This window comes from Pestalotiopsis fici (assembly GCF_000516985.1).
Source record: "Pestalotiopsis fici W106-1 unplaced genomic scaffold PFICI_Scf_6, whole genome shotgun sequence".
NCBI lineage: Eukaryota > Fungi > Ascomycota > Sordariomycetes > Amphisphaeriales > Sporocadaceae > Pestalotiopsis > Pestalotiopsis fici.
This window is the reverse complement of record NW_006917096.1, coordinates 3,470,198-3,484,847: the sequence shown is the minus strand read 5'-3', so window position 1 is coordinate 3,484,847 and position 14,650 is coordinate 3,470,198. Positions and strand designations below refer to the sequence as shown.

The 14,650-nt window shown below is 52.8% G+C and overlaps 2 protein-coding genes across 2 annotated transcripts; both read right to left on the bottom strand.

Moving 5' to 3' along the window:
• Positions 1 to 254: 254 nt before the first annotated feature.
• Positions 255 to 3,453, bottom strand: PFICI_09515 (uncharacterized protein; the record flags this gene model as incomplete). The annotated part of the gene is made up of 2 exons (XM_007838096.1): positions 255 to 519; positions 572 to 3,453. The coding sequence occupies 2 exons, from the start codon at positions 3,451 to 3,453 to the stop codon at positions 255 to 257; spliced, it is 3,147 nt and encodes a 1,048-aa protein (XP_007836287.1).
• A 2,543-nt stretch (positions 3,454 to 5,996) lies between these two features.
• Positions 5,997 to 14,650, bottom strand: PFICI_09514 (uncharacterized protein; the record flags this gene model as incomplete). Its single annotated transcript, XM_007838095.1, has 5 exons — positions 5,997 to 10,604; positions 10,653 to 12,380; positions 12,465 to 12,722; positions 12,778 to 14,197; positions 14,253 to 14,650. 5 exons carry the CDS (start codon positions 14,648 to 14,650, stop codon positions 5,997 to 5,999), a joined length of 8,412 nt encoding a protein of 2,803 aa, XP_007836286.1.

Here is a 14,650-nt window from a genome sequence, read left to right as displayed (position 1 = left end):
TAGCCCAACCAAAATCGAAAGAGCATAAAACATATTTAGCTACCATGCCAGCAAGGATGCATACGATAATTGACATGCGAGACTTGGGCAATGTACCATGTGATAGATATGGCCAGGGATCAGCGTGTCATAATATTATGGTATATCACTTTTGGTCTATCAAGCATACAACTCGCTTGCCATTACATGTCAACACCTAGAAGGCCTAGTCGTCTACATCACTCTTCAGAGTCTGATTGGCCAAAGGCATAAAACTATGCAACGTCTGCCGGTTTGTCTGAAGATGATGGTTGCTCTTCCACATGAAGCCTCTTAGTATCCCGATTGTCTGGCGACGGGACCGGCCGCTTCCTCTCATTGTCTCGCGGTATAGCATCGCGCTCAGATTTGGCTGCCTCTTTGGCCTGCGCCGCGCGCCGAGCCTCTCGCTCCTGACGTTCCTGGCGCTCCTTCTTTTCCTTTTCCTTACGGAGTGCCTTGGACTCGAACTCGTGCCATTCGCCTTGAATATCGGCGAGTCTAAAAATGGTTAGTGTGTGTTTCGCAAGTTTGTTTGATTCGTGCAACTTACTCGACGGCTTGTCGTGGCGGAGGCATCTCCGAAGTGAAATAAGGATGTGCCAAAACCTCAGCGGCAGATGGTCTCTTGGCTGGATCGTATTGGAACATGGAGGCCAAGAGATCGAATGCCGCGACTGGTACTTTTTCCTTGTACCTTTCAGCAAAAACACTAGGCTTGCGATACCCAGGTCGGAGAAGCTCGAACCACTCCATCTTGGTGAGGTCAGGCCACTCCGACTTGTTGGGCGTACCCATGATGGCATATATCCGGTCGAGCTGGTTGATTTCCGTTCCGTCGCCGGGAAAGATGGCATGGCGCGTAAAGATCTCGACCATAACACATGCTGCGCTCCAAACATCAACAGCTGCAGTGTACTGGGTTTCGCCTAGCAGTAGCTCTGGAGATCTGTACCATATCGTGATGACACGGTTTGTGTAGTCGTTCCGGTGATGTTTCGTGTAGAATCGCGCCAGACCGAAATCCGCAAGCTTTAGTATTCCGTCGCTGCTCACAAGGATATTCGCAGCCTTGATGTCTCGATGCAGAACCCCTCGGGCGTGCAAGTAGTCTAAACCATCAAAAAGTTGCTTGGCGAGGTGCTTTTTCTGAGCTGCATCCAGAATAAAAGACGGATGGTTCAGAAGACCGGTCAAATCGTGAGAAAGATACTCAAATACCATATAGCAGGCATCCTTCTCGATCATGACCTCCTGTAAAGCGACAATATTGTCATGACGTAATGATTGCAGCAGCTTGATCTCGCGCACTGCCGTGACTGGGAATCCATCTTTCTCGCCTTCCATCCGTATCTTTTTCAAGGCGACGAGCCTTCCAGTGTAAACATGTTTTCCTTTGAACACCTTGCCATAAGTACCAGATCCCACTACTGACTCGTTGCCAGGCTTTCTGAAAAATGGGGACTCGGACTTGGCCAGGTTTTCGGGAAGCCTTGGCTTGGGCTTCAGCCGCCGTTCAATCTTCTTGACTTTTCGCATACGCGGCTGCCGAGGACCCCTAGGGGGCTCAGGATGTCGCGGGCCTCTGGCAGGATCATGCTCTCGTGGGCCTCTGGAGGGCTCGGGATGTCGTGGACCCCGCGATGACTCGGGCTGCCGTGGGCCCCTCGGAGGTTCAGGTGCCCGGTGTCTACTATGATGATCAGGTTCATGTCGTGCTCTAGACGACGATGGCCCTGTCGGCGTATCTTTGGGGAGATCGCGATCTCTGTTACTTCGATCATCTACCGGTTGCGGATCTCTCCTCGGAGCAGGTGCGCTAAACTTCTGGGAGATCTCCGGTTTGGGGGCAGTAACAGGGGCCTTTGAAGTTGCCTTAAGCGAGAAGCTTATCCTGGGCCCAGTGGGTGTAGTAGCCGGTGGGCCTGGTGCAACTGGTTGGCTCTGAGGTTCCTGTTCTCTGTCATTCTCATCTGCTTGGGAGTCGTCGTTGTGCAATTCTCTACTTTGAACATTGTAATTTTCATCGAGGTTGTCAGTCTTGACATTTCCTGCAAAAACCGAATGGATTATTGCCGAGGATGGCTCAGGCGTGGTTTCGTCAGAGTGATTGTTGTTTGTCCTGCCAGCAGCAGGACCTGATGGTGGATTGAAACTGCCTCGGCTTTCAGAACGTGCTGAGCTGAAGCTGCCACCTCGGAAGCCGCTTCTCGAGAAACCGCGTCCAGCTTGGGAAGGACCTGTTGGGGGTTGGAGTGGTGATAAATTGGCCTGCCGAGGACCTGATGGTGCATCTCGGGGCGATGGATGCTCATAGCTCCGTCTATCCGTCTGGCCTGATGGGCTACGGGGTGACCGAGGATCTGGCGAACCGTGACGGGAGGTATCAAAGGCATTGTATGGTGGCGATTGACTACGACGCGGCTCACGTCTCGAGGCGAAAGGCGGAGGTTGTGAACCAAAACCACCCCGTGGATCGCCTCTTCGACTTGTGTTCACCTCGATACTATTAGCCCCGGATGAAGGCTGTCCTCCTCGCTTGCCACTGCGAGGATCTTCCCTATCTCGACGTTTCTTCTTGCGAGAAGCCGATGGTCCTGTCGGAGGCGGTCGGTCCATTCGCGGAGAGCGAGGTGGGCGGTGAAAGGCGGCAGGCTCGTGCGTTGGAGAAGTTGAGCGACGGGAGTACGAACCCGCCTCAGAGTGATTAGGTGGGAGGGGGGAATGAGCACGAGACATTTGCGAATGACGAGATTCCGCTCTCGGTGATCGGTCACGGTCACGGTCACGATTACTCGTCAACGAGTTCCGGCGGGATCGTGCATAGGGTGATGTGCCCCTCTCGGCGCCAGCCTGACGGGAAAAGTGAGGCGACTGGCTGCGTCGTTCTGTGTGCTGCCCGCCCGAGGGACCAGGCCTGTCCGAACGATGATAGCCGTCGTATGGTGAGCGAGACCGTCGATGGGCAGATGAATTCCGATGGCGGGCTCTTCTCGCCCGTCGCTTCTCCCGCTCCCTCTCGCGCTTTGACTTCTTGAGGCTGCGGTGTGGTCCGGGACTGGGGCTTCTTCGCCTCTTGCTGGGCGAGCCTGGGGAACGCGACCTGTGGCGGGGGCCTTTGGGTATGTCGTCTCTGTCACGAAAATCGTCGCGCCACCCGTCGCGTGGAAAATCACGGTCCCGGAAGGCACCTGGTCGCCTCGGGGCTGGAGAGATGGAGCGTGTCCTATCGTGTGCACTTTCGTGCGGAGCTCGAGGCTCGCGTTCAGACCGGCCCCGATCTCTTTGTTGTTCGTCGCTGCGATTCATGACAACATCTCGAGCATGCTCGTCTGGGCGCCGTTGGTGATGTGGGCGATATCTCGGCGGAAATGACGCTTTGTGGTGGTGTGTAGGACCTGATCGAGGGTCCGGGTCTCTGTCGGCGACGTCCATATTGGAGAGAGCTCACTCGTTGCAGTGCAGCGGATTTTTAGTGCCAGCGAGCAAAGACGGAAACTTAGCCGAGCGACATGGGTGCGGCTCCCATGCCTGCAGCTGCCGGAAATTGATGTCCCAACGAGCGGCGTCTGAATGCCTATTGTTGCCTGAAGTCGATGATGCTGGGCCCGTAGCAGATAGCAGATAATCCGTCTCAACAGCTGTTCGTCTGTAGATTTGGTGGTCGAGGAGCAGTAACGGGAGCTGTCGCAACGCAGGTGACTCGTGTGATTTTTTGGTTGCTGAATTGCCCAGGCTCAGGCGCGGGCGCGGTCGGTGGTCTGTGGGCCACTCCCGCTAGCTCCACACAGAACGAGTAGAGCAGAAACCAGCCTGAAGGATGGCTCAGGACTCGGCGTGGCGGCCGAGCGATTAGAGCTTGTTGCTTCTTCCCTCTCTGAGCAGAATTCCAGAGAAAAAAAGGATCGGTTTGCGGTCGTAATTTCGGGAACCCTTTTTGACGCAAGTATACAGCTCAGAGTCTGCTCATCAATATGCAAGAGCAGTACTCGAGCCTCTTGATCCAGGGAAGCCTCCGGTATTTGTAGACGGGACAAATAGGCCTAAGGGCACCCCCAAGCAGATCCATAGTCTCCTCAGCCTCGACAAGGCATAGTGACGATGACGAGTCAAGCAGAAGCACAAAGAAGCTATCTACGAGGCGCTTTTATGCAACCTGGCCTATCCTCCAGCACCACCAATCCCCAATGCCTGCTCACCCGCAATTTTCGAACTACTAGACCGCGAGAGCTGCTAGAAGCTCAAAGTCCCACTGCACCCGGAACAGGATTGCGTGGAGTTATTACCCCTCCACGTTTCCCGAAATCAATGCAAATAGACAATCCACCTTGATGGATGACCAGTCTTTGGCAGTCTGCGCAGCCTCCCCGAAACACGTTTACATCTCCCAGCATGATCGATCAATGAAGAGTGACAGCCATATATCGTAGTCCAAGAGTAATGGATGTGCCTTGAGATCAAAGACAACAGGGCCACCCTAGCAGGCACAATTGCTGTCTTTGTTTCCACATACCCAACAGCGTAGTTTTGCGCAGAAAAACAACAACTAGCGTTGCCCATGAAGATAGCAGCCGAAATACTGCAAACAGCTTATGTATGCGCATATCGCAACATCCCAGTAGTCGATGGGTTGATCTAAGCAAGACGAGTGGTTGGTAAGGGTGGTTAGAGTGTCTATACCCCACAAGACCTGACATATTCACAAGTGGTTCTGCTTGCTCATATCAACAGTAGAGCGATGGTAGGCAGGCAGGTGAGATCCGAGCCCTATTGCGCAAGCCGCCAGTAAATCCCTTGCATATGAGACGACGTAAATAAGCCGTGTATTGCGGCGCCGGAAAAGATAATACTGATGAGTTGCACGTAGCATGCTACTGTACTTTGCTTGGGGAAGCAAATACAGGAGTTGGCCGAGTGCAACTAATGGACAGGAGGATAGGCCGTGTTTGATTGACGTTCTTTCAGGCCAAACAGCATGGCAATCGCAACATGTTACCCCGTCTTGCTGAATCGGGGGGTCAAGCGGTCGATAGGATACGATGTATCATGATCGAGTATAGATGGACTTGCTATTGACTGCACCTGGCTGTCCTGGCATATTCTGCGTAAAGGGGTGGGTTGCAGTGCTGAATGTCGGTCAAATCCACAAACAGGACAGGTTTACAAGCGCGACGTCGAAATATCCTCAGCCGTGGTGGCGAGGCTCGCTTTCGAAGACAGTACTCTGGATACAAGTCGACGGAGGTAGATGTGCCCGAGCACGGTTGAGGTGTCGGTGGTGGTTCATTGTTGCGGCGATTTGTGGTCGGCCTTACGGGACAGTTTGCATTATTCTTGCTGGTTGAGGATCATCCTCAGCTAGGGCCTGATAACCCGAGAAGAAGAAGGATTTTCTGCCTAGATGGCATCGCTGCAATCGCCATCATGATTCAGGTGCAGGCTTATCTCGTTGCAATACAAAGTGACTGCCGATGGCACCGGCGGCAAGGTGACAATGGGAAGGTTCGGCGGGAGGTTGGTCGCTGAGTTGGGGATCCGAGGGACTGACAGTGGGTAGAATCCGCCCAAGGCCTGGGGCTTTGTGAGGTGTCGGAAAGAACGGTCCAGGACCTTGGGTGAGCCACAAGTGTGGCGGTGGAAAAGCTCAGGCGGGGCTGCTTTGCATCACCAATGCACAAGGTCGAACTAACTTTATGAAACACATCATGATTACTTCCACCATTTGATACGTATGGGCATTTTGAACCTTGAACTGTCTTTCATGTTTCATTATTATTTATTATTACAATTGTATATAAGAATCTAGCCCATCTCCGTTATCCTGTAGACTACTCCATCTGACGCCTCTCACTTTACTCTCCCTTCTGTGTTCTAAGAAGAAGCGCATAATCAAAACAACCTTCCACTTTCTCTCGCGTTCCCGATTTTCTCTGCTTCTCTCTTCCTCTCTCCCCCTTTCCTTTTTCCTTCACCCCCTCTTACAAACAGCTCCGAATAATGTCTACGATGGTCCCAACGGTTTTCTTGTCCTTGATCCAACTGTAATGTGTCTTACCATCCATGACGACCTTGTCAATCTTCGATGGAGGCAAGAAAGCATCCAGACCATTCAGCGGAATGTCCTTGTAAAGATCGTGGATGCCCAAGTGCTCTCGATCTGGGTCATGGAACGCACCGGCCTTGAACAAATTGACGTGTCCCAAACGATCCTGCAGAATTTGAGGATCCATGGGCGCCGGCTGATACCTCCAGTTGATGGGATGCATGCCTAGCTTGCTGATGGTGCTCTCCTCGTCCAGACCGCTTGCACGAGCGTTGTGCTGAAGATTGAGGAATGAATTCACCAGAGAGAGCGAAGCGACTGTCTCACCGGCCTCGGTCAGCTGGCGACAGATTTCAAAGGCTAGAACGCCCCCAAAGCACCAGCCGAAGAGGTGGTAAGGCCCTTGAGGTTGAATCTCACGCAGCCAGCCTATGTAGCGTTGCGCCAGCGTCTCAAAAGTCTCCTCGGCGGCTGCCTCTGGGTGTGCTAGGGGATAGTTGTTGAATGTCACGAGTCTTGGCTCGTCAAGTTGTGCGACGATGTTGTTGAAGTAGGACTCGGCACCGCCATCGCCGGGCGGCAGCAAGAAGACCGTTGGCCCTTGGCGTGGGGCTTCGTCAAAGTGGAAGAAAGGAATGAATTTGTCGGCCGCAGTTGGCTCCCCGGCTTTCTCTTCCTCAACCATGTCATTTTCCTCTGTCAATACCTGGACTCCATTGTCCAATGCAGTAACCTTCTCCAGGATAAGATCCACGATCTCATCAAGAGCATACGAGATAGCTTGCTGCAAAAATTGGGCACGCTCATCACCGACAAAGCCGGCAATATCGAAATGCAAGACCCGGTTCTCGATCCTGGCGGTCAAAGTCAGGGAACCGGCCACCAAGTGGCTGTCTTCTTCAGCAAAGTTCCTTCCCCATTGCGAGCCCGAAGTCGCTCCCAGCCGCCATGCATTCCCAGCCACGGCGTGGTTCTCGACTTGGCCAAGGTAGTTGAAAGTGACGCCCGGGATATTGTCGTATCCGTGCAAGATTCCGTAACCGAAACCTTTGCGAGGCACATCTTTGATGGCTCTAGTGACTACCGACACGTGCGAAGCAAGGTCTTCAGTGGTCGGCGCCACAAATGGGTACATGGTCGTAAACCACCCAACCGTATTGTTTACGTCCAAGGTGGACGAGAGATCCTGACGACCGATACCTTCGAGGGTGACGGGCAGATTAGACCCGTGCCATGAAGTGAGAGCACGGCTGACGCTCGTGAGGAGGATTGCCAAGGTGCTGCTGCCGAGCACTCTGGGACCGGAACGCGACAGAAGCTTGGTATTCACCTCCGAGAGCTGGATGGAGGCACCACTCAGCTCATTGTTTTCAGCATCAAGCACTTCCTGCTGGCAAATCTCGTGCACCTCTCGCCAGTACGCTTCTTCTGCCATGGTCGGAGAATACTGCTGAAGTGCCGTGTTCCACTGTCGAAGACTGCTTGACTTGGCCGAAAGACTCTTTCCATTGTATAGACTCTGCAAGTCCCGAGTCATGATACGCCAGCTCACCACATCAGTGACGAGATGGTGTAGAGCCATCCATACAGTATCAGTTTCCGAGTTTGTAGATGCAATGTATGCCATCACTGCAACGCGCCCATCTGCGAGACTCAGCGAACACTGCAGCCTGTCAAGTTTAGCCGCTAGTTTCGAGTCATTGTCCTCGAACACCAGTAAATTTGGGTTTGCTGATTCTTGTTGATACTTCTGGGTTATCGTGCCGTTCCCAAATTCAAACGAGAGCCTCAGGGCGTCATGGCGTTCCTGAAGCGCGATCCAGGCTTTGTTGAGCGTCTCGCCCTCCAGGCGTGGAGTGTGAATGATGAAACTTTGGTTAAAGTGGTCCTGCTTAGTGAACTGCTTGTTGAAAAACCATTGCTGAACGGGGCTCAGCGGCAATGCCCCAGTGAGCAGGCCTTGTTCAGCCTCGATCTTTTTCACCTTTCTGGTTGACTTTTTGGCGGCGAATTCTGCAATACGGGCCACGGTGGGGTGGGCAAAGAGATCTTTGACTGTAACGTGGATCCCAGCACGACTCATATCGTGAATGAGTTGGATCGACATGATGCTGTCTCCTCCAGCGTCGAAGAAATTGTCGTGGATACCTACCTCATTACCGAGCAACGCGCCCCATATGCGGCAGAGCTCAGCCTCGGTTGCGTTGCGTGCAGCTTCTCGGGGCACCTCCTCGGACAATTTCTCAACTTCGGGTAAGCGGCGAAGATCCAGCTTCCCCTGAATGGTGGTTGGCAGGCGCCCAGGGACTAGAACGACACGGCTTGGAACGTACGCCGGAGGCAAGCGCTTCTCGAGAAATGTTTTGATGTCGCCCTCGCTGAGGCTCTCCGAGCTTGTAGTATAGTATCCGACGAGGAAATCAACGTTTCCAGTCTTGTCCTCACCCTTGAATTTGGGCACTACTGCGCATTCGACAATGTCAGGGCACGTGGCCATGACTTGTTGAATCTCACTCAGCTCAATTCGGATGCCGCGGAGCTTGACTTGATCATCCCGACGACCCATGGGCTGGATTCTGCCATCCGCTAGCTGGCGCATCTTGTCGCCTGTCCGATACATGGTTGCATACATTGGCGACTCTTGTGCTTGGACAAATGGATTCGGCAAGAACTTCTTCTCGGTCTGTTCCGGCAGGTTGAGATAGCCAGCACTAACGCCAGGTCCAGCAATGAAAAGCTCTCCAGGAGCACCTTGGGGCACCGGCTGTAGTGCCTCGCTCAGCAGATAGACCTGGTGGTTAGCAATTGGACGCCCAAGACAGTTGATGAAAGGATCGTCAGCCTCAAACCGATGAAGTAGGTTGTAGATGGAACACTCCGTTGGTGCTGATGAGTTGTTGATGGGGCCGTGAAATCCTGTCCTGATGCGTTCGAAATGGTTTGGAAGAAACATTTCTCCAGAAACTGTCATCATGCGCAAGTCGCTAAGTTTGGAAAGGTCGAGTCGAGAAAGGACTGATGGAGTTCCGCTCATGTAAGTGATCTTCTGGCCACTCAAGTATTTGTAAAATTTGTCGTCTCCTGTCGGGCCATCAGGCAACATGACGAGGGTGTTACCCGAGAGAAATGCGAGCGCGAATTGCTCCATAGAAAAGTCGAAAACAAAGTCCGACATCATTGTCACTTTCTGGATCATATCTGAGCCTCCAAAGTAACGTGGCTGCAGATCTCGCCGAAGATTCAGCACTCCACGGTGCCGAAGCAACACGCCCTTGGGCACGCCAGTGGTCCCCGAAGTGTAGAAACAATGAGAGATGGAGTCACTGGACACAAATGTCGTCGAAAAGTCAGATGGCGCGGCCTCTAGCAAAACTTCAAAATTGGGATCATCGAGATAGACCATGCTAACAGCTGGGATTTCATCTTCGAGCTTTCCTGCAGCATGCTCTCGCGTGGTGACAAAGTGCGTCGCCGATGAATCCTTGAGAATATGCTTTACCCGCAAGCCGGGCCATTTCGGCGAGACGGGGATATAGGCCGCACCGACCTTCCAAGCTGCCAAAATGCAGACAATCATGTCAAGCGTCGGTGACACCATCAGGGCCATGAAATGTCCTTTGCCCAAGCCATTGGCCTTCATATAGCTGGCCAGGCGGGTCGCTCGTCTATCGAGCTGCTCAAATGTCAGAGACTCATCACCGCAGACGACGGCAGTAGTTGAGCTACGTGACTTGGCAAAGAACTCGAATAGCTCGATAAGAGACTCCGCACTTGAATCGGAGCGAATACCAGGATCACCGTCAGACAGCACCAGGCTACATAGTTCCTTGTCGAAGCGTGTCTGATCAACTAGTTGGCTCAAGACTCGAGCATAAGTGCTCGTCATTCCAACGATTGCATCTTCAGAGAACAAGGACGCTTGGTACGCAAAGCTTATGTATGCCTGGCTGTCTTGTCGTTTGATAGAGGCAGCAAGATCGAATGCGTGACAGGCGTTCGCGCAATTGCTGCGCAGAAACTCTGAAGTCTTCTCATGGGTGTCACCGTCATGGCTGAAGACGTGTTGAAATAGAGCATGTCGATTTGAGGCCCCCTCAGCCTCAGCCGCTTCGCACAAGCCTTGGAAGGAAATCTGGCTATGCTCAATAGCGCCAGCAATGCTGTCGTGGACCTTTTGGACGAGACTCAGCTGCGAGTCGTTCCACCCAAAGAAGACTCGTAAGGGAAGTACTTTAGAGACTGTCGAGTCTTGATCTTGTCCGAGGTTTGGGATGCCAATGATAAGATCGTCTTGGTCCGAGTAGATTCCCATTGTCAAGAGGTATGCAGTAGTGTACAAAGCTGCCGTTGAGATACCGAGTGCTTCAGCAACAGTCTCAACCGTGTGAGTAATGCTGCTTGGCAGCTCGAGGTCGAAGCTCTGTGCCTTTGTGTCAAGCTTCTCAGGGCGTGTGGAGCTCAAAGCCAGTTTGATGCTATTGAATCCATCGAGGGTACGATCCCAGTATGCTTTGGCTGGTGATTGGCGACTCGCCAGCAAATTCTTGCGAAATGTTAGCGTGAACTTCTTTTATTAATGGATCTCACTTACCTCTGGGCGCGAAGTGGCCAGCTCTAGATTGGGATTGATGATTATGGCATCAAGGAACTCGAACATCTTTTGTCCAATTGTTTCAAAAGTGGAAGACTTGAAGACATTGGCTCGGTAGACAAGCTCGAGGCGGAGGTCATCGGGCTCCTCATACCACTGAACTTCAAGATCGAATCGCGATAGCTTTGCTCTGAGGAATCCATTTTCGGCAACCGTGTCTCCCATCATGATTTTGCCCTCTTCAATGGTTTGATAAGCAAACATGATTTCAGTCAATGGGTTCTGCGTGGGGCTGCGGTTGGGCCGCAGCATGCTGACCAGCGTATCGAATGAAACGTCTTGGTTATCAAAGGCCTTGATCGAGAGATCTCGTGCCTGTCGCACGAGCTCGGAAAATGGGGTGCCGACTGCGCATTTGAGGCGAAGGATCTGCGTGTTCACAAAGAATCCCAGTAGGGAAACCAGCTCGGGCTTGTGGCGATTGGCAATGGGGAAGCCAATCATGCCATCTTCCTGCCCCGTCACCTCGAATTGAACAGCTCTGAAAGCCGCAAACAGCAACATAAACCACGTTGACCCCAGTGATTTCTTCACGGCATCCAGCTTGGCTCTGCGTTCTTGACCGCAGTGCAGAACAATGCTGCCAGCCTCACCGAGATCGGCACCCTCTGGGAGCTCAGTAAAGTCTGGTTCAAATCGCGCGGGCTGCGCTCCTTGAAGATGAGGGATCCAGTATTCGAGCTGCGAGTCAACCAGGCTTTTGTATTCACTGGAGTGTTGCCACTTGGCATAGTCTCGATACTGGACAAGTGGCCGGGCCAGCGGCGACGATTTGCCAGAGTGGAGGCTGTTGTATACCTGCATCAACTCCTGGTTCCAGATGTTGTGAGAGTAACCATCGTGTACGATATGGTGCATCGAAACCATCACAACATGCCTGTCGCCCCATCGAACCAAGAGGGCTCTGACGGGAGGAGAGCTCGTGAAGTCGTAAGGTGCAATAAAGTCCTCATGACAGACCTGTCGCACATCTTCAAAGGAGCCTTCGACATCGACTTTCCTCAGAGAAGCAGTATGGTTGGTGACTCTGCTTTTCGGTACGCCATTGTCCTCGAAATATACAGTGCGCAAGATATCATGCCGGGAAAAGATGTCGGCAAAGGTCTGGTCTAGTATGTCTTCGTTCAATCGAGACTTGGTGACGAGCATGACCTCGCAATGATACCAGCGAGCCTCGGGGTGTAGCTGGGCCAGGAACCACATTCGGTGCTGGGCAAAGGACAATTCGGAAGCTTCACCTGCATCTAGCGACCCCTGGCCGAGTATTGAGGGCTTTTCGGTTTCCGGACGAGACTGACTGATCTTTCGGGCTAATTCTCGCGGCGTCGGTGCTTCAAGAATCTTCCCAATTGGGATAGTCACGCCAAAGCGGGCACGTAGCGCATGACGCAGCTTCGTCGTCATGAGACTGTTGCCGCCGTGCTGCATAAAGTTGGTGTCGGGAGAGATGGCAACGCCGCCGCCGAGGATGGACGCAAACAGCTGGCACACGATGCCTTCAGCGTCGGTGTCGGCACCGTGGACGATGGCCTGGGAGTTCTTTCTTGCCTGCTGATCAACATTCGCCATGCTTGCCAACGCTCTACGATCCACCTTTCCGTTCAAGGTCACTGGGACCCGCTGGACTAGATAGAATGCTTCGGGTATCATGTAAGTAGGCATTGCTGACTGTAATAGATCCAGGACGGATTTCCAAGACTTCTCATCTAGCTGTGCGCGGGACATGCTCGGGTCTTCATCAACAGAGGCGACGGTAAGGGCTGCCGATGTAAGTTCGACAGCGCCTTGCTCGGAGTCTCGGTCAGGAACCAGGTACGCCGTTAGAATGCCGTCTTGCCCGCCCGCGGGCTTGTGATACGCCACTCCGACGTCTTGCACTCCGAGAACACGTGTTATGTTGGCCTCAACATCAGGCAGCTCAAGGCGTTGACCTTGGACTTTGATCTGGTCGGCGTTGCTGCGTCCCAGGAACTCAATCTGTCCGTCCCAGTTCCAGCGTCCTCTGTCACCCTTTTGAGCTTGTTAGTTGGTGGTGACGAGAAGCGTGAATGAGATATCAACCTACCGAGTTATATAATCTGATTGGGTGATCAGAGATATCGAGAAGTGTCTTGTGAACAAAAGCTGCATCACTGGCGGTATCTAATTTATGGTAGCCATCTGCAACGCCTTGGCCGCGGATAAAAATGTTGCCAACCACTCCAGGTGGCACCAGGCGATCCTGGTCATCCAGAATGATGAGCTGCATCGAGTCGAGAGCGCCTCCTATTGGGATATTGCCCTCGGTAGGTATATCGTGAGAAGGCAAAATGTGATTCGCGGTGACCACAACACAGCACTCGGTCGGACCGTAAGCGTTGATCATACTGATGTTGGGATTTTGTGCCCTGATCTTATTGAACTGCTCGAATCTGGCCATCTCTCCGCCCATGAGTATGTGCTGAATGTGCTGGAAAAACTCGGGCTTCTCGTTAAGAACGTGGCGGACCAGCGCATTCGGAAGAATGGTCGTTGTGATCTTGCAATCACGGACACGCTCTGTCAGTGCCACGGGATCGAGCACTTCGGCTTGATCGAAGCTGTACAATGTAGCGCCTCGGATAAAAGTTACCCAGATCTCGGACATGTGAACATCCCATGCCAGATTGGTCATCTGGGAAACATTGTCGCCATGGTAGATGGGGAGGATACTACCGTTGGTGGCTAGTGACAGGATGTTCTTGTGCTGGATCCTCACAGCCTTGGGTCTGCCAGTGGTCCCCGAAGTGAACAGCAGACATGCGATATCATTGACGCTCGGGGAAGCCACAACAAATTGGGCACGATGGGCTCGGTCAGATGTTCTCCATTTCTCCAGCGAGCATGTAATGTCGAGTACAGGGGCCGGAAAACCTTCTTGGAGGAGGAATTGGGGAGAATCCTTGGTTACCAAAACACATGGATTTTCCGCTGTTTCCAAAAGACCAACTGTGCGTTCGGACGCCTGTCGAACGTCAAGAGGAACGTAGGCACATCCTGTCTTGAGGATTGCAACAATTGCCGCAATAGCTAATGCGCTCGGGCGAATGCATAGAGCCATGAAGCGATCCGAGGAATGCTCTTCCCCACGCCGCGATAGAATGTCGGCAGCCAAGAAAGATGAAAAGTCATCGAGCTCTTCATATGTCAGGGAAACTTCCTTGTCGACAAGTGCAGCTGCTGTCCCGTGTCGAGTAACGCTGTCCTGGAGACCGGCAATCAGATTCTCGGGGACGGGATCAGCCTTGGGTGCTCGAAGTGCTCCCAGGGGCTGCAGGCGATCAACAACGCCGTGAAACGATACCTTGCAGATCATCTTATCTTGGTCAAAGAGAACTGCGTCCAGTATATCAGCATAGTCCAATGCTAGCGACTCGACGGCCCGCTGGCTTTGTCGTGATGGACTGTAAACGATACAGCATCCACTCGTGCCACGGAATTGCCAAGAACCGGTGGCGTCCATGGGACTATCAACTGGTTAGCTTATACCCGGTGAGATGACATAATGTGATGGCATCGTACGTCTCGGGAGATGCATCACCGCTGTAACCCTCGTCCTCGTCCCAGTGCTCAAAGCAGAAACTAGTAGTAACGGGAATGTCATGGCCATCCTGCTTCAGTCCCCGCTCTTTCGCAGACACCAGGGCGTTTTGGGCATGTTCAAGAACATCGGCTATCTTCGAGTTCCCGTCAATGTCGTTGGAGAGAAAGGATTCAGATGCTGTGCCGTCTGCATTGTGCTGTTTGACTGGCAAATATACCGCTTCTGAAGCGGTAAGTCGATAGTGCAAGATGCGAAGTGCCGACAAAAGGGATGCCTGCACACCCAAACGAGTGGACAGCTGACCTAGGACATCGGATTGCTTTTCGTTGAAAGCAAAGTAATGTCCTTCCCAAGTTGCTGTCTGTTGTGTCGCCAT